The 23359-nt window shown below is 40.8% G+C and overlaps 1 protein-coding gene and 2 long non-coding RNA genes across 3 annotated transcripts in view; 1 reads left to right on the forward strand and 2 right to left on the reverse strand.

Annotated features, from left to right (window-relative positions):
- LOC117937844 overlaps positions 1 to 17748 on the forward strand; it is a 19593-nt gene extending 1845 nt beyond the window's left edge. The window contains exons 2-3 of the long non-coding RNA XR_004655265.1: positions 12662 to 12666; positions 17660 to 17748. This is a non-coding gene — a long non-coding RNA (uncharacterized LOC117937844). The remainder of the gene's footprint in view (positions 1 to 12661; positions 12667 to 17659) is intronic.
- LOC117937830 (F-box/LRR-repeat protein 7-like) overlaps positions 1 to 23042 on the reverse strand; it is a 23738-nt gene extending 696 nt beyond the window's left edge. The window contains exons 1-4 of the mRNA XM_034862067.1: positions 22617 to 23042; positions 18938 to 19027; positions 2590 to 3207; positions 72 to 976 (exon numbers count right to left, since the gene is read on the reverse strand). Coding sequence (XP_034717958.1) covers positions 240 to 976; positions 2590 to 3207; positions 18938 to 19027; positions 22617 to 22653 — 1482 coding nt within the window. The 5' untranslated portion in view covers positions 22654 to 23042 and the 3' untranslated portion in view covers positions 72 to 239. The remainder of the gene's footprint in view (positions 1 to 71; positions 977 to 2589; positions 3208 to 18937; positions 19028 to 22616) is intronic.
- The window catches only part of LOC117937845, a 456187-nt gene that overhangs the window by 95350 nt on the left and 337478 nt on the right, over positions 1 to 23359 (reverse strand). The gene's annotated exons all lie outside the window — the stretch shown is intronic.

The following is a 23359-nucleotide window of genomic DNA, read 5'->3' on the forward strand; positions in this document are numbered from 1 at the left end:
TGGAAAAAGGCTGCAATGAAACAAAGAGTGAAAAATTTAAAGGGGTCTGAATACTTTCCGTACCCACTGTATATTCAGCATTAACAGCCACCAAGAGCATTTAGAGAAACAAATTCTGGCCAGTATTGCAAACCAGTTTTCAACCAGCTCTGACACATCGGCTGCTGGACTCTGCCAACTCCCTAGCAGGAATATTAGAACATCCATTTGTCAGAAGAACAGTCCAAGAACTCCCTGTCTCAGTAGAAAGCGGGGTTTGTGTGCTCGATGACACAGCGCCGACAGTGGCGTCTAACAAACCGCAGAGCCTCTGGCGACACCTCGCAGTCCTGCACGTTGAGAAGCTGCAGCTCGCAGCAGTTGGCTGCCAGAGCTTTGAGTCCTCGGCCTGTCACGCTCTCGCATGCTCTGAGACTCACTCGCCTCAGGCCTTGGCAGTACATAGCCAGCTGTTCCAGCCCGCTGTCCGACACAAGCGGGCACTTACCCACATCCAGGGACTTGAGTTTTGGGCAGCTCCTGGCCAAGTGGCTCAGGCCGTGGTCTGTCAGCCCCTCGCAACCTCTCGCATTTAAGTAGCGCAGTCTTGGGCAGTAGCGCGCCACGTAGCGCATGCCTACATCAGTTATGCGGGTGCAGTGGGCCACACTCAGGTAGCGCAGGCAGCCCTCGAGGCGGGCGACTTCCCGCAGGCCAAAGTCCCCCACCAAGCGGCAGTCACTGAGACTAAGCTCCTTTATTGAAGGGCAGTGGAGAGCCAGGTGGCGCAAGGCTTCATCTGTCAGTCTGGTGCAGCGGCGTAAGAACAGATGTGTCAGGCGGGGGCAGTGGGAGGCGATAGTCCGCAGGCCCTCATCCTCGAGGGAAAAACAATCGGTCATGTCCAGGTAGTGGATGGAAATCTGCTGGCCGTGCAGAGGGGACAGCTGGAGGGAGGCCTCTTGGGTAAGGCTGATGCAGGTTACCTTGGAGCAGCCTGGAGGAGGAGGAAGAAGAGGTTCAGTAACAAGGAAGATCACAATTCTTCTTCTCTACAAGTCTGTCTTTCAACGTGTATTTCCATATAAACAATGAAAGGATTTTAGAAAGTTCATTTGTAACCAAAAAAAACCCTAACCCACTTATTTGTCTAATTCAGACTGCTAAATCCTTAGCTTCAGATAAAAAAACATTTGTGTTTTGTCTATCCATATTACATTAAAAGCCCATTAGTGTGCTTATATTGCCAGTATGAACAGTAAGGTAAGATTAATGCAAGCAAAAAACGTCAAACTTTTAATGTACATATAATCATGTGAGTTTTTTAAAGAAAAAAAATGAATAACCACTTGAGGGTGCCAGAGTAAAACCTGCTGTATTTGGTTGTACGCCTGCAAATAGAAGCATCAAAATGTTTGAGAAACCCAAAATTGCGGTGACTTTTCAGGGAAGAAAAATAATCAAAGGCTGATGTCCTTGCCAGTTAAACATAAAAAGAGATAGAATATAATAGAACGATTCTCATTATCTTGTACCTTTTAAATAAAAGCCACTTTTTTAAAGGCTATTTTTACAACAAAGGGCTTACTTCCTGGTCCTAATGGTGCAGACATGGCTCTGTCCAGAGTCCTGTCCAAGTTAATGTTATTTGTGTCACTTCCTTAATGAAAGCAGCAGACCGCTCTCCTTACTCACGTTGAGGTAAGTTCTGCTTTCAGCTAAAGAAAGCCTTTCTTCTCTCACATGGGAATTCAGGTTGGCAGAGCTTCTCATGCTCCTCTAATGAATTTACCAGCTTTAGTAGAAATGACTGAGAGAAATTGAGGAGAGGGAATTCTTTGAGGTAAATCCACACGTGCGTGATATAGGGTAGCAGTAATAAAACTGAGAGAGCCTATTAGCCACTGACCACAGTAAGATGTCACAGAAGTACATTTCCTTTAGGGCTGCACAATATTTGGTTTGTTTTATCGTCATCATGATATCATGTGGTGCAATAAACACATTGGGAAAGGCTGCGACATATAGCGACAGACACTGACATTTTTTGTGTCAATTGTTTTTTGTTGTTGAAAACTGCTCTTTAAAATAACGTTTTTAAAGTTCAATTTGTTCAATAAATGTTGGAAATGATTTCCTTTCATTTGCTATCAATTCAACAAGCAATTTATTTTATTTTAGCAGAATACTAAAAGCATCCAAACTTTAATACCTGTTTATTTATGACAAGTAATGGCCGGATATGCGTTATCTTTGGCTTTCTTTATTTTTTGATTCATGAGGACTCTGGTTTCCTCAGATCTCTGGAGGGTAAATCCAGACAGCTTGCTAGACTATCTATCCAATCTGAGTTTGCTGTTGCACGACTAAAACAACCTTAGAACGTACACATTCCACTAAGTTCCTTCCCGAGGCTATTTTGCAGCGGCACCGTGGCTCCGTCCGGCGCTTTGCACCGCCCAAGACAAACGTTTTTCTCTCATACTGGAATGCTGTGTGGACTAGCTGCGTAACAATGTTTGTGCAATCATTGCAATATTTAACAACTTTATCACATGTCACATATTTTTTCTCATTTCTTATCCAGCCCTAATTTCGTCGGATGTTTACCTGAGAGGTTCAGGTGCTCCAAACCAGGGCAGCGGGACACCACCTCAAACACAGCATCATTGGAGATGTTATAACAGCCGGCGACCTCCAGGTGACGTAGCTCCGGGCAGCATTGAGCCACCACATGCAGCCCACGGTCGGTGAGCCTCTTGCAGCCATTCACCACCACCGTCTCTAGGGTCAGACACACGTTCGGGGTGTCCTGGCACAGCCGGTGAGTCAGGACCCGGATGGCACGGTCAGCGTGAAGTAGCTCTCCTGTTAGGCGGACGGTGCTCCACAGCCTCGGGTCCCACGCCAGGTTGTACCAGCGGCGGCACACGCGCGCGCAACGGCACAGCTGATTGGTTGGGAGATGGGAGAAGATCTGCAGAAGGCCGTGGTCGGGGAGGAGGTCAATGGGAGCGTGGTGGTGGCTTTTGGACTGGCGTGAGCGAGTGTGAGTGCCAGGTTGAGAGTGGACCACGGCGATGGTCTCGGCGGGGGCTGAGGAGGAGGAAGAGGAGTTGGTCTCATGGCCGTTACTGGAGAGGGCGGGCGAGGAGAAGGACGAGGACTTGGATGGCAGGATAAGACCGGGGCTGGGGGTGCTCAGAGTCCGAGTGCTGGAGTCTAAACCTGAACAAGAGGACAAGATTGATAAGAAAAGAAGGAAAGGGAGGGACAGAGTTAGTTCAAAGTTCATTTTGTTTAAAAACTCTTTGTTTTGGAACTCTTAATTTTCAAATGACCTGTAAAGCTGAGGAATGTTAACATGTGCCAGATGTCCCTCTGGAGAGGTCAACCCATCAGATTAAAACCGCTTCCTCTAACCTCTTCCCTTACAGAACACACATTCATTTTTTTGTTGTTGAAACATTTACAGTAACTAGGTTTTAGATCAAGACCTGGTCTAATGTGATTTGGATTGAAAAAAGGCACTGTAATCCTATTTAATTATAAATCAGGAAATCGTAAAATAAAGGGTCCACAAACAGACAGTGGGTTTTAAACAGCAGTTTTTAAAAGGCTTTTACTATAAAGTCTACCACTTTTTTAACAACAGTAAGTAGGGGTCTTTAACTTTTTGCTTAATGTCCGTATCACAAGCTGTGAATCAACCATCCTTCAATGTGCCGTAGACTGTACCAACTTCTCTAAAAAGGATTAAAAGCCACCTCAAGATTTTTTAATATCATCAATGTTGACTGCATTCCGCATTTTGCTGTACTTTCCTTAAATCTGACTCAGGCACTTTTAATTTCTTACATTTCCCAGAATGACTTTTGACAAGTAGAAACAGAATGATTGTAACTGCCATGTCTGGGTTTTTAAAGTTAAGAGACTAGCTAATGGTAATCCTGTTAGTAAGACCTAGAAGAAAAAGAGTTTCCATGCAAGAAAAAGACTAGCTTAACATCTTGAAGGGGTACTACACCGATTAAGTATTGCACTTTCATAAAGTTCAGTCTCACATGAGACAGACTGACAAAAGAATGGTCCCAATTGAAGCAGTAGAGGCGTAACTATTCAGACTTTTAGGCAAGCCGAGGCATCTATATTGCACAGGGAGCCTCAATGTGCTTTACATTAAAGTGCATACAACGACAAGTGACATGAGATTTTAATGAAATAATCTAGGCCACATAGGGTTGCAAAAACATAGGATTCTGCATTTCCCATAATACAACCTACAGGATCCTTTCATTAGACCCTCCCTGCCTAAATAAATACCAACATCTTTCGAACTCCCTGCACCCAGTTAGTAATGCAGGCTTGTAGAGTCCTAGCCCTGACTGAGAAAACCCTTGGGTTATTTTCTCAAGAACCGTCAAAGCTCCCTTCAGAGCCACAGAAGACATTATACAGCTGTTTCCACAGGCTGAGTTGTACTCCCCTTGAAAGAATGCTCCACAGATTAAGCATTGCTTCTCTATAACGTTGTCGGACATACTAACAAAGGATTAAAATCGATGTAGCAGAACCATCCTCTTTCTTTATTCCATGTCCAAACCTGGCGCCTACAATGCCCACAATGCAATTTGACCACTGTGATTTGTGTGTGTTATGCGAGTAGCTGCTACTGTAGCCTCAAGCAGAGATGAGGAGTTGGATGCAAAGAGATGGTGAACTCCACATCTCCGAAATGGTTTCAATTTTCAAATTTTACGTCTTTAGTCCCAACCGACGATGACTTAAGTGACATCACCTGAGTCAATTAATCTGATTTTACGGAAGGCTTTCTACAACTTTTTTTCCACACAAGAACTGTAAACAGACTTTGATGTGTCAAACCGGTGGAGTTCCCTAGTAAACCGATAAACTAATTTTTTTAATTGGTGGAATGCTCCTTGGCTGCATTGCATTCTGGACCTTTGAGGCCATTTCCTGTGGAGACACTGGTGTCCCTTCTTCTATGATGAAGTTTCTGCTATATAACTCTTCAGTGTTTCATTCTGAAGGACGAACACCACATCTTTACCGCTGCTGTCTTAGATCAGGGAAATTCATGCACTCCAACTATCTCCACTGTATCAATGCTGGAAATGACACAGTGTCACGTTGTACTTGTCAGTTATTATATGGGTCGAACACTGTAGGTTAGATCCTGTGTAAACACTGAGGCCCTCCTGACAGATATGCGCTGATTCCCGCCATGTCTGTAAGGCGTAACCTCCGTAAGGCGGGACTCCGGCTCCCATCACCCCGTGACACTGAGTGCTCCTCTCTAAGGGTATCTGCGTCTTCTCATCACCTCTCCAAATCGTCTTGTCCAATCTTAAAGAGCTCAGTTGGATTGATAGTCATCACTAAAAGCATTTCAAGTAGTCACAAGTATGATGTCACTAACAGCTGTACAGCTACGGCTCTGTGGGCTTTGTGGTGTTATCATGTTTCATAATAAAATTATAATATTCTAAACGTTTTAGACCAATCGTTATGTGATGATAAGGGTGAGTCCAGAACTCTGTTTATCGGTTTTCTCCAGTGAGTTGTCTTAACAAAACATTTACAAAGTATTGAGTTACGACTATTATTCAAAAAAGGAAATATATCCATTTTGCTCAAAAGGTTTATGTATTTAGTATATTTATAACCTTTTACTTATTTGTCCATGAACCCAGGAACCTTTAAAGGAACTTGGGGACTCGCCAATTCTTCCACAGCAAAATATATCCTACACATCTTGAGGAACCTTTGTAGTAACTCAATAACTTTATTTATCTTATAATCTCTCTTCAGTGAGTCTTAAAATATGTACATAAAGTGATGACAATTATTGAGGTAGGACTGTTTCAAAAGGCAATATACAGAATCAACTTTGGTCAAAAGATTGAATTTAAATTCCTAGTCTTACTAATCTTGTGAAAAGTAATAAACAAAAACACCAAATGGCCCTTTTTCACCACAATCATTTTTCTAGTAACGTTTACAAAACCAATTTTTACTGCAAGAATGTAGTTCCAGTTTTGACTGGTTTGTGGTTTAAAGTCTACATAAGAGCAACATGTATGTGATGACATGTAGCTACACTCAATTTGCTAATTATTTCAATGTGGTTATGCACAAAACAGAAGAAAAAAAACTCAGCCGATCCTTATTACTTTTCAGAGGCCACGATTACTCTGGTGTTGTTTCCACCTTTTGTAAAAACTGCATTATACTGTTTATGTTGAAAGTGTGAGAAAGTGTTGAATTAACTCTATGGTAACTTTTGATGTGCTACTTTTACTCCCTATGATTCCAATACATTTACCCAGATATAATTGGATCAGCAATGTGTTAACCTACATCAACATTCCAGCCTCAGTCAAGTAGATTGCACCGGGACGATTAATGGATGCTTCAGGACCAGGGCAGTCAGCTGATTTTACACGCCGTATGTCACAATCTATGTGACAAGCGGGCAGCATTTTGCCTCAGTTATGTGGATTTGTGTGCTGACGGATGGACAGCTGGGCAGTGACACAGTCCTTACGACTGTCCTGCAGATCTGTATTCCAGACCTTGGCTTTGGTCCGCCTCCCGCCTCGTCTCTGATGACATCCGCAGACTCGTCGTCCCGGGAACATGTCCACCGATTCACGGCTACTTTAAAACCTCTCTCTTGTGTGCCCTTACAATTGCATCCAGGTTTGAACTAAACGACAAGTGCCGCAGTCCAAAATGCATTGAGTGATAACAATCTGCATTATACCTCATTTCATTCAGCTAAGAGGAGGATTTAATGTTTCTTGTAGGTGACGGACAACAGTTTGGGTTCAGGCATCACATTTTTGGGTGGTCTACATATGATTAGGTCAACCTTAAATGTAAAAGATTATTTCTTTGAGGTCATCTAGTTTATCTTGGCCGGTATATTTATAGTTTAATACGAAGGATTTAATAGTCCGAGGTCATTGTAAACACCTCATCTATTTAAATTTCACACACCTGTCCAAATATGTCATGGCAATTGTGGTGCTGGGTTTTTGTGTTTATTCAAGTACACTGCAAATATTGCAAGATTCCTGAGTTAATACCTAGTGCTACCTAGTGGATTTATCCAACAGCGCTGGAAACCACAAACTATGCAACACAGAGCTGTGAAAACAATTGGAAATCAGGCTGTTTTTGATTCATGCAAATCATTTTTTAAAATTAAATAATAGCTACTCTACACAGCATTCCGTGATGGGAGAAAAGTGTGCTCTGGTTTATTGGCATTTCTTTAAACCAATCACAATTGTTATGGAGCCGATGTAAAATAGAGAGAGAAAACAGATTGAACAGATAGTCTAACTATCTTTTTCAATTTACCCTGCAGAGATCTAAGGAGCAGTCAACAATAGTTCCCATAAATCCACTGGAGTTTAAAATTTCAACACAAAGAACGCAAAAGGAAACATAAAGTACATGCATCCAGTGGAATGTCCTGCAACACCGGAGCAATCCCGGAATTAGATCGTCAAAGATATGGACTGCAATGACATGCAACGCTGTGCAACAAGCTTTGAGTTAAGTTTTCTCTCATTTGGTGGGTGTGGCTCTTGTTTAGTGGCTGTGTCATACCCACAGTAGTCTTGCTTTGCCAGAACTTCCTCCAAGGGTACTGTGGAGGATGGTCTGGCGAGTCCACACAGCATTCTAGGAATGGGAGACAACGTGCTCTGATTTGTTTGCATTCCTTTAAACCAATCACAATTGTCTATCCAGACAGCTAGTTTAGCTAGCTGGGCTAGGATTTACCCTGAGATCTGAGGAGCAGTTCACCACAGTCCTCAGAAATCCACCGGAGTTTAAAAAGCAAACACAAAGAAAGCGGAAGGTAACTGCCCAAATGAAAGACATCCGGCGGAATTTCCGGTGGCACCTGAACGATCCCGGAAGTGGAACATCGTGGATGTAGACTATGCTTAATTATACCCAATCAGGAGCAACATCATGTAAACTTGTGGTAATACAAAGGCAAGTTCACTTGCGCACGCAGCAGGGTGTTCAACACACACGTTCAAGTTAAACAAACTACTATGGTTTTCTTAGCACTGAATGTGGCCACTATTTATCACTGGCAGTTGTGACACAGACACATTGCTCGAGTCACTAGCCATGTGTTGCATTTCTTTGTTGTCCAAGGCCGAGCTAATCCGATGGGATTCTGCACAAAGGAGACAACTAATCTGACTGCCACTGGCTAAGAAGCAACTCTCAAATTACGTAATTATATGTGTCACTGATCAGAAGAGAGCTTCAAGCTCGGAGAAACACAGTGCTAATTACACAACATTGACACTTCCACACAGCTGGTGGGAAACGTTAAATGAAGACAGCCTTGCAGTTGCTGGGTTGCACTGGATTTGGGGTAGATAACACCTGGGTCTCTTTAAGGACACCCAGGTGTTATCTATCTAGGTTTTCTTGTTGAGAAAGCCATCTGTTTCTCCAATCACTATTGATCAAAGATGCTGCACAAACAATAAACGCTGGTAAATGTGCAGAAAAATAATAACTTTGTCCCTTATGGATATGTAGTCTTTTTTGCATCTGGAGAACCTCTGCCAGTGTGTGCTGCTAGTTGCTGTCCGAGCCTTTTTTTAAATGAATGCATTTGCAACTAACAGACAAACACATTGTTTTAAAGCCAGCCATGCAGAGGAAGGCTAAATAAAGAGCTGTGGAATTAAGATAGAAGGTATGAATGCAATTCACAATGACAAAAAAATCCAGATGAAGCATTTTACTGTGTGCAAAGTATTTATTTAGAAAGTATCTTATCATCAATTAGGATAAAATCAATCACCTGCATACACACCTTCTACATTAAAAACAAAAGCACTACTTATATTATATCCACTAATATAGTTTAACTGTCTTTAAAATAAAAAGTCTAAATCATTTTGTCTCACAAGAACTCTCAATATTCTCAATTATCGGCTTTTGAAAGTCACTCTTGACCTGCCCTTTGAAACAGTAGTTTGACAACTCAGGTCTCTCTTCTGTTCTTGCTTTTACCAGAGCTGTCAACTATCACTTGAAAGTGCTAGTTGGTATTGTTAAGTCTAGTACCATTTTTAAGGTTAATAATGAACTTCATGCTTAGGAAGTCCTAGAAACACTCGGGATGAAAACATTGCATATCCACAGATCTAGCTCCATGACAACGAAACAAACTTTATCCACTAATAGGAACCATCTGAGACAACTGAAAGCTCCAGATAAAGCTAGTAGGTGGACCTTATGTTAGAATTGTTTGGTTCACATCCCTGCAGCTCCAAACTCTAAGCATGAAAGGAAAAAGTTCCTTGTAACCCTCAGATACTGCAGGAATCTGTATAAGTTAACCAGTGCAGTGTCGTGTTTCATATCTCCGTATCACTGCAAACCTTTCATTAACAGAACAAATACCATGCAGCTGTTAAAATGATCTTGAAGGGACTCTAAGTGCAGATGGTGGAAGATTCAGTTGGGTAAAGGAAATCAGAGGAGAAACAGTGGAACATCTGGTCTTTACTCTGGACAAAGAACAACGGAACAGTGGTGAAATGAAAGAGAAACTCATGCATTTTGAATGTGCGTATAGCCACAGAAAGGCATCCTTGGCTGAAATCATTTGCCACTAATACCCAAATCTAAGCTGATCCACAGCAGGGCCGCAGCAGGCTCCCATTAACATCAACTTACTTCTGAGACACATCTGGATCGCGCTTTGATTCCAGAAGTTTAATGTATATCAATGGAAGTGATGGCCCAAAACTACATGATGCTCGCGTGATGAAGAGGCTGCAGCTGCATGTTTGGAGTGATGTCGTCTTAATGGCAAAAACCTGATGAACTTAATGGAGAGAAGAAAAAAAAGCAACTCACAAAAACAGATTTAAGGGCGTCATTTCAGGGCCTCTTAAAGTAAATAGGGGCAAGAGGAAAGAGAGAGGGAAGATAAATTGGCAATAGAGTCTGCAGACTTTAGCAGAGACAGGGACAAGTGCACAGGCAGGGTCAATCCAGACTTTGACGCAGTCTGGTCATAAACTAAAGCTATAGGGATTCTTTTCAGGATCTGACTGTGCTGTGAAGCTCTGCTAAGACCCTGTCTGGACCTCGTAGGATTATTACTGCTGCATCTGGCAGAACAGACCAATCCATTACCTCAATGCCCTTAGCCCTGTGACATGTTCCTGCTCTGCAAGCTTCACTGTGCTCCCCTCCCTTCCGTACCAAGACTGTGACAGGGCGGTGTAGTGCGTGAAAGGGAATCAGAGATGCTTATTTTCTATTTTCTAAGTCAGGAAATCCAATTCAAATCAACACGAGGGGTAAAAAGAGGTATCAGCTAATAAAAAAACAACCAGGCAGCAGGGATTTGACTGAAAGAGAATTGATTTATCAGCACTAAACGGTTACTCACGCCAGTTTTTTTTTTTTAAAGGGAAACATCCAACTGAGAGAAAACTACTGGGATAAAAAACATCTGGGTCTGTCTTGGGTTTTATTGAATACATGGAAGTTGATATTACCGTACTGTACAGTGTGGCGGCTGGGCTATCAGCAAAGCCTTCACTACAGGAAGGTCTTACGTCATTGGACAACCTGAAAGACAATAGGGACTGCTGGTTCCTTTACACTTGGACAGGAAACAGACTCCTTAGCTCCCCACAACCCCCAGAACTCCACTACTTCTGGACTGCAGCTATTCTCACACTCCCTCAGCCTTAAGGATTCATTTTTTGAAGCTAGTGCAGCAACAGATTGGGCTACACATGTGCCAGGAACTACTACACTCTTTCCCCACAACACAACTAATTTCCTCAAGGGAGTTTTCCGCCTCTTGAAGCCCTTCTGTCAGTTTTGTCTTGTTATAAATCCACAGCTGAGGAGGACAGCAGACACATGGACATCTTAAATCCAAATTTGAAAGACTGATCTACTCAAATGAGCATTTATGACTGTGCATTCATAACAGCACAACTTTTCCAGGATAGAGAGATGGCCGTTCAGACTCCAAAAGCAATTTGGCATCATATTAAACTGATCTGGCCTTTGGCAAATCACGAAATTCAAGATGACATAATTTTTCGTTCACAGGTTGTTAAATCAGGATGTCAAAGATGATATTTCTTTTTCAAGGAATCATGTGCATGAAATGCCTTTCTGTACAGTTTATATTTCTTGGCAGTGGTGTGTGAGGGGGGTTAGAGTGTGGAGTGACAGTCGTGTTAAATGACTGAGTAGGGTAACGTTGACTACACACAGCAAACAGCAAGAAGAACTGCACTTCAGACAGGAATGGAAAAGCGAGCACTGGCCTTAACGGTTGATTTGGTTGTGATGAGGAGCAAATGTAATGATCTCATGTGGTTGAAGCAACAGAACAAGGGAAGTGCTGGAACTTTTGCGGTTATAAACTCTTGAAGAAAAATGGTTCACTCTAACTCCAGAAAGAGGCTGTTTTGTCTCAAAATGCTAGAAATGTCTTTAGAGACAGAGACAAATCTTTATAAATTCTCAAATTAAAAGCTAAAAAGGATTTTTTGAAGTACTATTCATGGTGGTGATTGGTCTTTCACTGTAGTTTTTTGGGACACAGAATGAAGATGTGATTGTGCAAGATCATCATATTTGCAAAATATCACAGTAAGGCTACAAAATTGCAATTTTATCAAAATCGCAATACGCACTAGTGCAATATCCTAATCGCGGGTGGGCGCAATATTTGTTAAAGGCAAAATATGTGTCCAACCATTCTGAATGAAGTATTGTGGTGCTGCAGCGACGTCCTGGGCCAACAAATCCTATCCTACAGACTAAAGGAAAACATCTTTGTTTGGTGTAGCTTTTTGCAAAAGGTCTATATAACTATACTACATATTTATTTGTTCTTCAATGAAAATTTGAAAATTGATAATTCCCTCCAATATCATGAATCATATTGCAATCAGGCAAAGTCACATGATTGATTTGGATAAAGAAATCATTCAGTTTAAGGAAGTTTGATACTACTCTCATGTCTGTACAATAAATATGAAGCTAGTGCCAGCTGCTTCCTTTCTTTTGCTAGCTTAGGTTACCATAAGACGGGAATCAGGAGGATACAGCTAGCCTGGCTCTGTTCAAAGTTTAGAAAGCGCTTCATAACATCCAAACTTGTCGTTTATGTGGTGTACGGTATGAGGAAAAGAAGTTTGTTTATAAATTTGTGAAATTTAGAGGTTAAAGTAGGCCATTTTTTTTACCTAGCAAGTTTAACTAGGCTAGCTGTTTCTCTCTGCTAACAATGTTTATGCTAACTAACCAGCTGCTGGCCATACTGACATGTGTATGGTATCAGACCTCTTTTCTAACTCCCAGAAAGAAAACCAATAGGTTGTTCACCAACTGGCCCTGTGAGTTTGTATTTCTATTTTATGTATAGCATTTGTTTTGACAACCAAAAACATGTCTATGAAAGATGAAGTTAAACTACCACAATTTGGTGTTAAAAAGCGAAAAAAGAGCCTCTCCAAAAGCACTGTCTAGAGAAGTTTCCCCTAAATTGTTGGACCATTGCTGCTTCAGCCACAACTGACACTTTGCTGCTTATGTAATGAAACAAACCACAGAATCAAATAGAGGGGAGGGGAAGTCCACTGTGTCAGTTTCAGCTGGTCCACAACTGTGGTCATTGCCACATGAAAAACCCAAAGACCCAGGTGTATCACAGTAAAACATCACTTGTGAGCCAAACATCTTACAGGAAGCAAGCAAAGCCAAGTGGCTTCTTTCCCAACTCCTGTCAAACACACTGCTGTAGAAGAACTAAAAGATGTGGCCCCATTTTGGAGAAAATGGCATTCAAAACAACAGGTCCGGCGCTTTCTCCCTGACAGAAAGTAAGAAGACTGAGCAGTAATCAGAGAAGAGTTATGAGATCTGCTCACTTAACTGTCTTTCCTTCGCCCCCTTCTCCATCTCCTTCACTAAACTGCTTCCATTTTTGTTCTTTTGCTGCCTTGTTCGGTGCTTTTTTGCTCAGATTTCCTGGCTCTACAAATGGTAGAAAAGAAAGGGGGAGGAGCAAAGACAGCTGATGGAGAGAATCGGGGGGAGTAGCATAGGCATTCTTTGCCTCTCTGTTTTCTTTCTTCACATAGACAACCTCCGATGAGGATTTGAAGTAAAGCACTGCTATTTCTCAATGCAATTGCTACAGGCTCGGTAAATAAAAGTCTAACACTAAGGGCAGGCTGCTGCTTTGTTTCTTAAGAAAAAATAGGGAAAATTGACTTTTTTCTCTTCCACCAAAACTGCCTGCATTTAATAAGTCCACACTTCTGCACAAAATGAGAACAATCTATAACTTCCTCTAATCCTCCATGAAATAGTCAATCACCTGACAAACATTTCCCTCCAAAAAACAGATGCTTCTTCATCTAAACAAATGTATCTTCCGTGTTTGAGAACTGGCAACGCAGCCATATAGAGCGGCAGAGCAAATGCAGCATTAAGTTTCACAAGTAGATACATTCGTCTGGTTTGGCTTAAAATACATACTGCAGTAATGACTACTGATTAACGATAGAAAGTCGTTCCTCTCTGCGGGGAAACTGTCCCAACAGTAATGACACACACAAACACCTCGCTGCAGCCTCTTTCATACTTGGCACATCAAAAATCAACAGTGTAACACTATATATCTGCTTAAGTAAACACCAGTAAATGGGTCGCCAGCGGTGAGATTACTTTGCAGATGAAGTGTGAGGGATTTGTTGCCTTTGGGCAACAATATTAACATGGAGACAGGAGCTTTGTGGAGGGACTGTTTAGACTGCACAGTTGACCCTCAAGTGGGAATACTGTGAATTTACACTGATTAATATTAGGACTTTGTATTGCTGTAATATTATTATATTAGAGTTTGTGATTTTATCATCATGCAGCCAAATAAACGTTTTCTTAGTCATAGTTATCAAAAACACCTGCGTGGGTGTACAAAGTAAATGCAAGTAAATTAACATTTCTATTTTTGCCAAGGTTAGAGGACCTTTTTGGTCAGTGACACAATCTAAACACATGATTACAGTCAGGGAACATGCTGTCACTCTTCTAATGAGACATGGGGACACTCATCCCAAAGCTGAAAAGCTTTTCTTAGCTCATGAAAATGAGATGTTTTGGAGACAAAGTTAATCATGGTTCTCACAGACACCACTGGGCTACATGCTCACATTGATCAGAAGTGAGGTGTATTTATTAAAAAACTTAATATTCAGTGCAAAGCAGCCACGGACACGTCACGTTGCTACAGTCATTTGTAGCTGGTAATAAGAGAGGGAAAACAGGGATAAGACCCACATGCAGACAGCTATTAGACTCATACAGTGCAGGTGGCTTATTGACCAAATAAAGGTACAAAAGCTTATGGGATCTGCCGGCACTTACGGCTGCCCACACACACGTAAACAACTCCAAAGCAGCACGCAGGAGATATAAACTCCAGAAGATGGGCAAAGGTTCAAAACAAGTAACAAGTTTTATAGTCCAGGGTTCAGATATCAGAATACAGAGGCTGGGAAGCAAAGGCAAGAAGCAGAGCAGTAGGAAAGGGCTGGTTATATATGTGCAGGGCTAATGAGAGCAAGTGGGAACAGGTGAGCAGAGAAGGTCATGTGACTGGGACTGGAGAGGTGGGCAATAGCAATGAATGGGTTCAAGAAAGTGGAAATGTGGTTGAAGGGGCATGAATGGGATGCCCTGATTTGATAAGTTTTTTTTGTTGTTGCCAAAACTCAAGAAAGCTTTAAACTTTAAAATATAAAGTGCCAGGTTAGGTGATCATGATGCCTTTAATTCCTTGACTTGGCTCATCGACGTCTAAGACGCACTGAACCCCAACCAATCATTGCTTGCAGTCTCTCAAGACCTGCTTAACACGCAAAAGTAAAACCTCCGTTTTTTAATTTTTTTAAATGGACGTTTTTAAATAAAAACAATTTTACATATATTCTAATCATTTATTAATTATTTTGCACTTGTTTTTTTTGTATACTATTGCTTTTCAGTATCTTGTATTGCTTTATCTGTTCTTAGACCTCCCTTGAAAATGAGACTTCCTTGATTCAATAAAGGTTACAATGGGCAGGATTTTGTCACCATATTCATATGTGCACTGAGGACATGTTATACCTTGTAAAATTTTAAAATTTAAGGAGGCGAAACAATTGAAAAACTCTCTGATTAGGGCCTTAACTGGAGCCATAAAGAAGAAGAATCTAAATGTTAAACTGCTTTTGGAGAATTGCATATAAATCATTACATGTTTAAAGAGTAATCTTTGGAAGGACAGAGTCAACTTTTCCCCCGTCACTGTTATCACTGTTTCTTTGGTCCTTGGCAGACAGAGAGGAAGTGGACGTGTTCATTGTTCCCACCATTCCCTGTTTCTCAGCTACCTTCCTGGTGCCATTAAAAACGGGGGAAGGAGCTGACCCCAAAGCATGGCTACTTTGACGTGATCAACGCTCCTGTGAGTCTGTGTTACATCCAAAACTTGGCACTGCTGATATAGGAGAATGAAAACGGTGTTTGAGAGTTACGACACACAGGCCGAACATCTCCGGGTGTTGTCAATTAAGCTCCCGCCATGTCTGAGCCACATTCCTAAGGTACCCTGAGTAGGGCTGTGCCAAAGAATACCCTTGAGGCCCATACAGGGTCACAGTGTAACCCCTGCTGGGAGATACTCAGTTTTCATCCCACAGGAAGGCTTTACTGTCCAGAACTGTGGCTTTCAGTCTGCGGCTAATAAGCATCTGGGTCAGCCTCACCACAAGCCCGTCTAGATGATAAATAAAAACAGAGACACGTTGCAAAAATCTGCCAGATGACTGCTTGACTCGGTATATTCTCAGGAGCAGAATGAGTGTAACATCCTGATGTTGATATTGTGGGAATACATCCTATGGGCAATGGCCTACTTTCCATGTGTATAGTGATATTAGGGTTCAATATTTTGGTTCATTGAATTTAAAGAGTTTTGAGATGATTATCAAATATTCCAGTTTCTTCTGGTGACATTTATGTTGTTTGTAGAAAGACGTGGTGCAGTTTCCAGTCCTGCAGTCTCAGTGGCTCTGGTTTGGATCTTACATGCAGGGCTTTTAAGGAAGATTATGTGTCTTTTAAAAGCGGAAATAACAATTGTTCTCTTACAAATAAAAAGTTGAACCCATGAGCATTAAAATCCAGTCTTTCTCAATTTAATACACTGTGGATTTTGCAGATACAACCTTACTTGGTCTGGTATGACCAGCAGCTTATATGGAGCATATGAGTATGGTTCAGTTGTGCCAAAATACCATTTTAAGCAAGCTGTAATTAAAAACAACTACAATTTGTTATTAAAGGATCAATTTACAAGAGGGAAAAGTTTTGTCTAATAATACATAACAGCGTTTGGCTACTTTACATGTGATTTTGCATAACTGTTTCATACCCTGAAGAAACTAAACAAAAGTGTGATATTAGTTTCAACTATATTGCCCTGAACTATCAGATAGAAAAAATATTTCCTTATATTTAGGTTGAATTACTCAAAACTGCATTCACTTTAGATAAAAAATGTTGAAACTGGGTAGAATATCAGTTCTGATGAAGAAGGGCGGATTTGTTCAATGTGCCATCTCAATGACGTAGAAAACAACTTTTCTTCCTTTTGTCCCTTTTACTGGAAACCAAACAATATGCTGTTACTTGGACAAAGACTGGGAGACAAGGAAAAAGGTCTGTCATGGGAATTAACCTTTGGCTTGTAGTATTTGTTTCTCCTCAATTTGCATAAAAACATGTTTAAACAAGTCTATAACGTTCCCGGAAAGGGTTGTGTCCTAACTAACTACATTATTTGAGGACACTAAACCTTAATATGAATACTCCTAGTGTGTGTGGTGGGGAAACAGACCAGACTGCTTCCTGATTAGTTTAGTGGACCACAGGACGAGGTGGGCAAGGACTGTGCAATCTGCCACTGTGTGAGTGTGTGAACATGAGTATGCGTGTGTATGTGTGTGTGTGTGTGTGTGTGTGTGTGAGCGTGCATCATGTGTGTGTTTTTAAGGAGGGGGGATTTGACTGTGGCCGTGGCGGTTCCAGACCATGTAATTATTCCCACTTAGCATGGAGAAAAAAAAAAACAATTTCAGTCATAACACAGGAGGTAAATTATAGTGGGGAAGCCACTGGTTATGGTCTATAATCTGTCTATATATTTCTATCTGCACAGGTTGTTCTCCAACTAGAAACAGTATGGGCAATTATCAGGTTTGTTGATCAGGTTGTATAAATCAGGTTGATCAGGTTTTTTGTCAAAATCAATGACTCAGTGATATTTCCTTGGGTTCTGAGATTTAATTTTTACTGTCTGACTCATACTCTTTTGAAGATCCCTACCCAATGGATGTTTAAAACACTCCAACATCTGTAAAGCATTAATATTGCCATTTTTACTGATATTCAGCCAATGAATATTAGCCTGCTATAATGATTTGGTCAAGCTGTGCTAATCAATCATTTTATGTTAACGATAGATCAAATGACGATGTGTAATGAGAAAGGAGTCACCACAGAGAAATATCACGAGTCACCAGCGTCAAGCCAGTCAGGTCATCACATACAGGAAGACCGCAGTGCAGCCGGATACTTTACAAAAATAAAACCATTTCAAAATAAAACACAAAGAACATCATGGTGGACAGAAAAAGAGAGAGAGAGAGAGAGAAAGAACTAGGCTACGCATCCGGCTATGCGACACCTAAGTGCCCGGTGTGTTCCAGCTATTAATCAACGTCCGTTACAGGGGTGGGGGTGGTGCGCAATCACCAAAGGCTTGTGTCAGTGTTGTTGTCATCACTTAGAATTTCTCATGCGGGAGACAGAAACTACCCACTGTAGCTTTAACCGGTTTATTAAACTTAAAGCCCCGGTAACAACAACAACAACTACAACAGAGATTACGTCACAAGAAATGCAGACCCACCACCCAGCAGCACGCACACTGACTATGTACCATACTTTCACGTGATTGGCAGAGAGATGGGAGATGATAGACTGGCTCTGCTATTCTAGAACTTCCTTAATCCAGAACTGCATCAAATAAATTTGAAAATAAATGTACATGCGTACAGGATAACAGCTGCCGGCGCCACTGCCTGGAAATGTGGTACTTTTAAGCTATGACTTTGGAGATATTTTGTTCTGTTCTTTTTTTCATTCAAAAATGATTGATCGGTTATTAAAAGTGTCTCAGACCCGCTGACAGGAGGCTTCAAACGGCATCTGTCAGCTGCAAAGTATTTTTGAACCATTACAGTGAGCGCATAGTTTACATTCGTAACACATACACTCCTGACAAAGAGGAGCGGTTTTCTACAGTCGGTGTGCCAGGGTTTGGAAGATTGCCTGGGCAGCTGCCAGGAGGCGAGAGGGAGCCAGAGAGCTGCATGGAGAGGAGTAACAACAGAAGGTGAAGCTCTCTTTTCCCATTTTCACTCCCCACACCTTCTCTAGCAGACTCCCTCTCTAGAGCACACATACCTCCCTCCATGGCAACACTTTGAGCCTGATACGACCACAGTTTAGATAAGCATTCTTCCACAATGAGAAGCCAGAAGTGTTCTTTTTTTTCTTCTTCTAAAACAAAGCCCAAGAAATGCCTTTGGTTTCTGATGGGAGCTGAGTTTGTTTTCAGTTAAGGGTTATCCCAAGAACACGCAGGTTTCTCTCCAAAAATAGGCAGTACAGAGAGTGGATGAGGAGGAAAGAGAAGGGTGGGTGGAGAAGAAGAAGAAGAAGAAGAAGAAGAAGAAGAAGAAGAAGAGGAAGGGAGGGGAGCTTGGTTAATGAGCACCAGATGCCCTACCTTCGGTGGTAGCCACATTCTTTGGAGCTTTGGTTGGTGTGTGATCCGTGCTCGAACTTATGTCAGAAGAGATGCTTGAGCTCCCTTTACCTGCAGGGGAAATGGGAAGAAAAACAAATCTGCTGGGACACAGTAGAGCAACTTTAAGATGACAAACTGCAGTTATGATTTATTTTACCGCACAGCCTTAGAAAATCTTTTCAGTTGAGAGAAAACCATTTTTATGCTTAATTCTTAAAGGGTGTCAGAGATAAGGTATTCCATGATGTATTTTAATCGGTAAGAAGGTATGAAGTGGAAGGAAATATAAAGTCCATTGCTCTTTGCTTTTATGACTTTTATGCTCCTCACTTTTGGATGGATGGCTCGGCTTGGCACATGCACAAAGTCTCTGCTGCTTTGTTTAAGTAAGTGTCTGTTTTTTTTATATTTGGAAGAAGAATAAAGTCTCCTTTAATCCCCCTCAGCCTTCATTTCCACGGAGGACAAGTGAGGAAACACTCAAGATACAAGCAACCACTCTCTTTAATGAATGATTACAATAAAATGTATCATCAGCTGAGTACTTCTTAGGTCATCAGTCTGTACAACTACCACATGTAAGTGCTTTCTTTTAAGTTTACTCAAATTTACAACTCTCACTTTGGGAGCTGTCCTTGTGTTGTTGGATTTAGATTTCTATACAGTCACACAAAAGTGCTAAATTTCAGAGAGATATTCTTTGTGCAACAGGCTTGACTGCCATGGTGACTGCAGGCTGCCTGTGGAGTCGTTGTTTATGGCATTTCATTCCTCTGTCAGATCATAAATGCAGCTTTGTGGCTTTCCTGAGACTAAGTATGCGCCTTTCACCCAGCACGAAGAGGTATTCCCAAACAGTCACACCCACATGCATCAAGCACAGCCACTTAAACAGACAAGACAGACAGTTCCCGAAATAAGACATAAGCTTGTGTAGGGAGACAAAAAGCAACCTGTGACTCCATGTGGAAGACACACAATCCCACTGATACATATAAAACCGTTTTTAAACCAATGCCACTCATATGGTGTGACATTTAGCCGTGACATCACTGAGCCAGCACATCTGCTACGGCTCCTTCAGTCCTCAGAAATGACTCAGAAATTTACAAGTAGCTTGCAGATGTCCACTTTTCTAATATCTAAGAAGAGGAAAAAGCATAAGAATGGTTAAACACAAGTAAAATATAATATTTGTCTGGTTCCAGGATTCTTTTCTACTGCAAATGTGAACGTGTGCAAGGCCGATAGTTTTCTGTCTTTCATTGAAAAACAACTTTCAGAAAAGTCCTGCTTCCTGTTTTATGCGTATGTGTTAGTCGGGGGTTTCTGCATAGTTGTGACCAGTGTGTAATTAATTGTCGTATCACACTTGAAAACAGATGTGGAAAGACGGCGTGCAGAATTCTGCACTTGTAACTAAGATGCTGATACCACTGTGCAGTATTTTCTTTTGTGAAATGACTATACTTTGAACACATATATATTGTGAATATTAAACTTATACTCCTTAAGATTTTCATGAATTCAGTCATATATTTGATACATTTAATGATCAGCCTTTATAGGGATTTATTGACTGACTTCTTTATTAAAACCACTAAACGTGCAATGGTTAGTCAATTAGCCGACAGAAAATGAAAATTGGATCATACAAACTATTTTGATAACAATTAATTGCTAATGTTCTCTAGTTCCAACTTCTCAAATTTCAAAATTTGCTGTTTTCCCTAGTCTATTATGACTGTAAATCATATCAAATAAGAATATTTGGGATTTGGATTGTTGACTGGACAAAACAAGACCTTTGGGTTCTGAAATTTTATAGAGAACAATATTTATCAATTAATCGGTTGCATTTTCAGTAATAAATATTTGGTAGTTCTAAAAACTTTTTTGGGGGGGTGGGGGTTATAGTGCAGCCAAACAAACCAGTGCTATCCAGTGTGTTTTGGTCAGAGCTTAAATTAGCCACTGGGACTCACTGGCGTCACCAAATCAACTGAAATCAACCAGCTATGCCGAGTTTGGAGGGTAATGCCCGTTTCATGTTGCAATGAAAGGGAGAATTAGGATCTTGTGAATCATTAGAGGACAATACATTCTACATAGCCTACATGACATTTCCCCCACCTGACTGTCTGTTAACCTTATGAGAGTTTTAAAAAACCAAAGGGTTGGAAAGTTGCAAATTCAGCTCATTGAAGACTAATCTGTGGTTGAATCTGTTGATGTACCTGAACAGGCTGGAGTCCTGGGTGGAGCTGGTCCATTTGTTATTTTTATTATCATGACTCCCAATCTTTACTTTGCAGATATTGACTTAGGAAGAGAACACACTGGAATGTTATTTATACAAACATTTCTGCTCTGGATAGTCATAATGTGTTTGGTGGAGTTGGAGCGCAGTCCTTTTTCTAAATAAGTAATGTTGAAGATTCAATGAAAAATACAGGGTGTGTGTTGGGGGGAACCAACAAATGCCTTTTGTTGGTCTTTGTTTGATGTACTTATTGACTTAAATAATAAATACATGGAAATACTTTTACATTTATCCGCTATAAAAAAAAACAAAAAACATCTTGGAGGAGCTGTTTCCATAGAAGCTCTAACACATTTCTTGTTGACATTGTTATTCTATGTCTTTCCAGGGTGCCTTCTATATAGTTTTGTTTACATAAGGATCATATGGGTTTGACAAATATGCACAAAATGGCTGCCAAGTTAAACAAGAAATGGGTTAAAACCGTGTGGACAAAAATCTCTGAAACTAGCCCTAGATTTATTAGACGTAACAAGATAAGAGTGACTAATATGAGCCCACATGCCCAAACACTCTTTCACCCAACTCCACTAAACCTGCAGGAAAACAATTTAATTTTTGTTTTATTTTTTAAATCCTTATATTAAACTACTTAGAGTTTTCTGATTAAGTGGCTGCTGTGACAAGTCACCTGTTTTGTCTGGTTACGTAAAGTGGTATATGATTTAAAGTGACTACATGATTAGTCTAAAAGGTCTTCTTTGTCAGGCTATAACTTAAATACTTGCATGTCAAATAATACATTTTTACACATATTACATGTTTGTTGTAGCACCATGTATAATGCATTTAACTAAAGCTAAACATTAAATAAAAGTTAATTATCTGGAGAAAATGGGATTTTCAAAAAATGTTGAAAAAGAAAAAAAAGTTTCTGAAAGTGTGTTTTTTGGTCTCAAATATTATACATTTTTAAAATATGACCAGCAGATGTCACTCTGTATGTTATTGGCTGAACGTGAACGTCACACATCTTTAAAAATACATATTTTTTAAAGTAGTGAATTTGAAGTCAAACGTTGCTTTTAGCTCCATATCAGCACACATCCTCACAATTTGAAGAATTTTGAATGGAGTATGACAGATCTGCATCTCTACACACACAGAGAAAGCCCTTACAGTGTGGGGAAATGAAAGATAATATATCTCCCAGTGCTAGTTTAGAGCTAGCTCTCTAATGTCCAGGGACAAACTCAATGCACACGTTTCCTGGTAGTTCATGAGAGAAAGAGAGCGGTAACATACAGACGTTGTTGAGTCTACTTTAATTTTAACACTTTCTCCTATGTGGAATTCAAATATAACGTCTTTTAAAGTCGTAATTAGTGCACTTACCTTCGCTTCCATATTGTTTTCCATTGTTCGCACCCATTTTAAAGAATACATAATCTATGCGCAAAACTCGGTGTGTCAAAAAGAGTTAAATTCCAGAGAAAAAAGGGCAGTCTTTTTACAAAAGATAGGCTAGACAGTTGTGTATATGGCCGCTAGCTCTGACTCCAAATAGTTAATCCAGATGTTGAGCAGAAGACGCCTCAGCATTACGCAAACCCAGAGTCCAGACTCGAGCTCCCAGCGGTGCAGACTTTCTATATCTCAACATCCACAGACAAAGAGCGATGTACACACACACGCACACAGAAAAAAAATCCCGATTCGAGGAGTTCAGAGAAAACTTTAGTGAAGTGGACTAAATGGTAAGCAGCTGTTTATCAGGCTGAGTGCGGGCAATCAGAGCGGCCAGACAACTTTGTGAGGACTCGCAGCTCTCCTCCACTGGATTTAAAGAGACCGCAGACCAGGGAGGGAGACGTGGATATTTAAAGAAAGATAAGCCAAAGACAGACTGTGACTCAGAAAGAGTGGTGGAAGAAGTGCTCAGATCTTTACTTAGGCTAGGTCAAAGTAGCAGTAGGCAACAAGTTAAAGTCTTGAATTCAATGTGTCCTACTTTTAAAAGTAGGCTACACATTATACTTTAAAGCACCAAAAGAAAAATAAGGCCTACTCATTGTGCAGATCTGTGGCTCATTGAAGAATAATTATGGGATTATGATTATTGATGCACTGATATGTAC

The sequence above is a fragment of the Etheostoma cragini genome, chromosome 22, assembly GCF_013103735.1.
Source record: "Etheostoma cragini isolate CJK2018 chromosome 22, CSU_Ecrag_1.0, whole genome shotgun sequence".
Lineage (NCBI taxonomy): Eukaryota > Metazoa > Chordata > Actinopteri > Perciformes > Percidae > Etheostoma > Etheostoma cragini.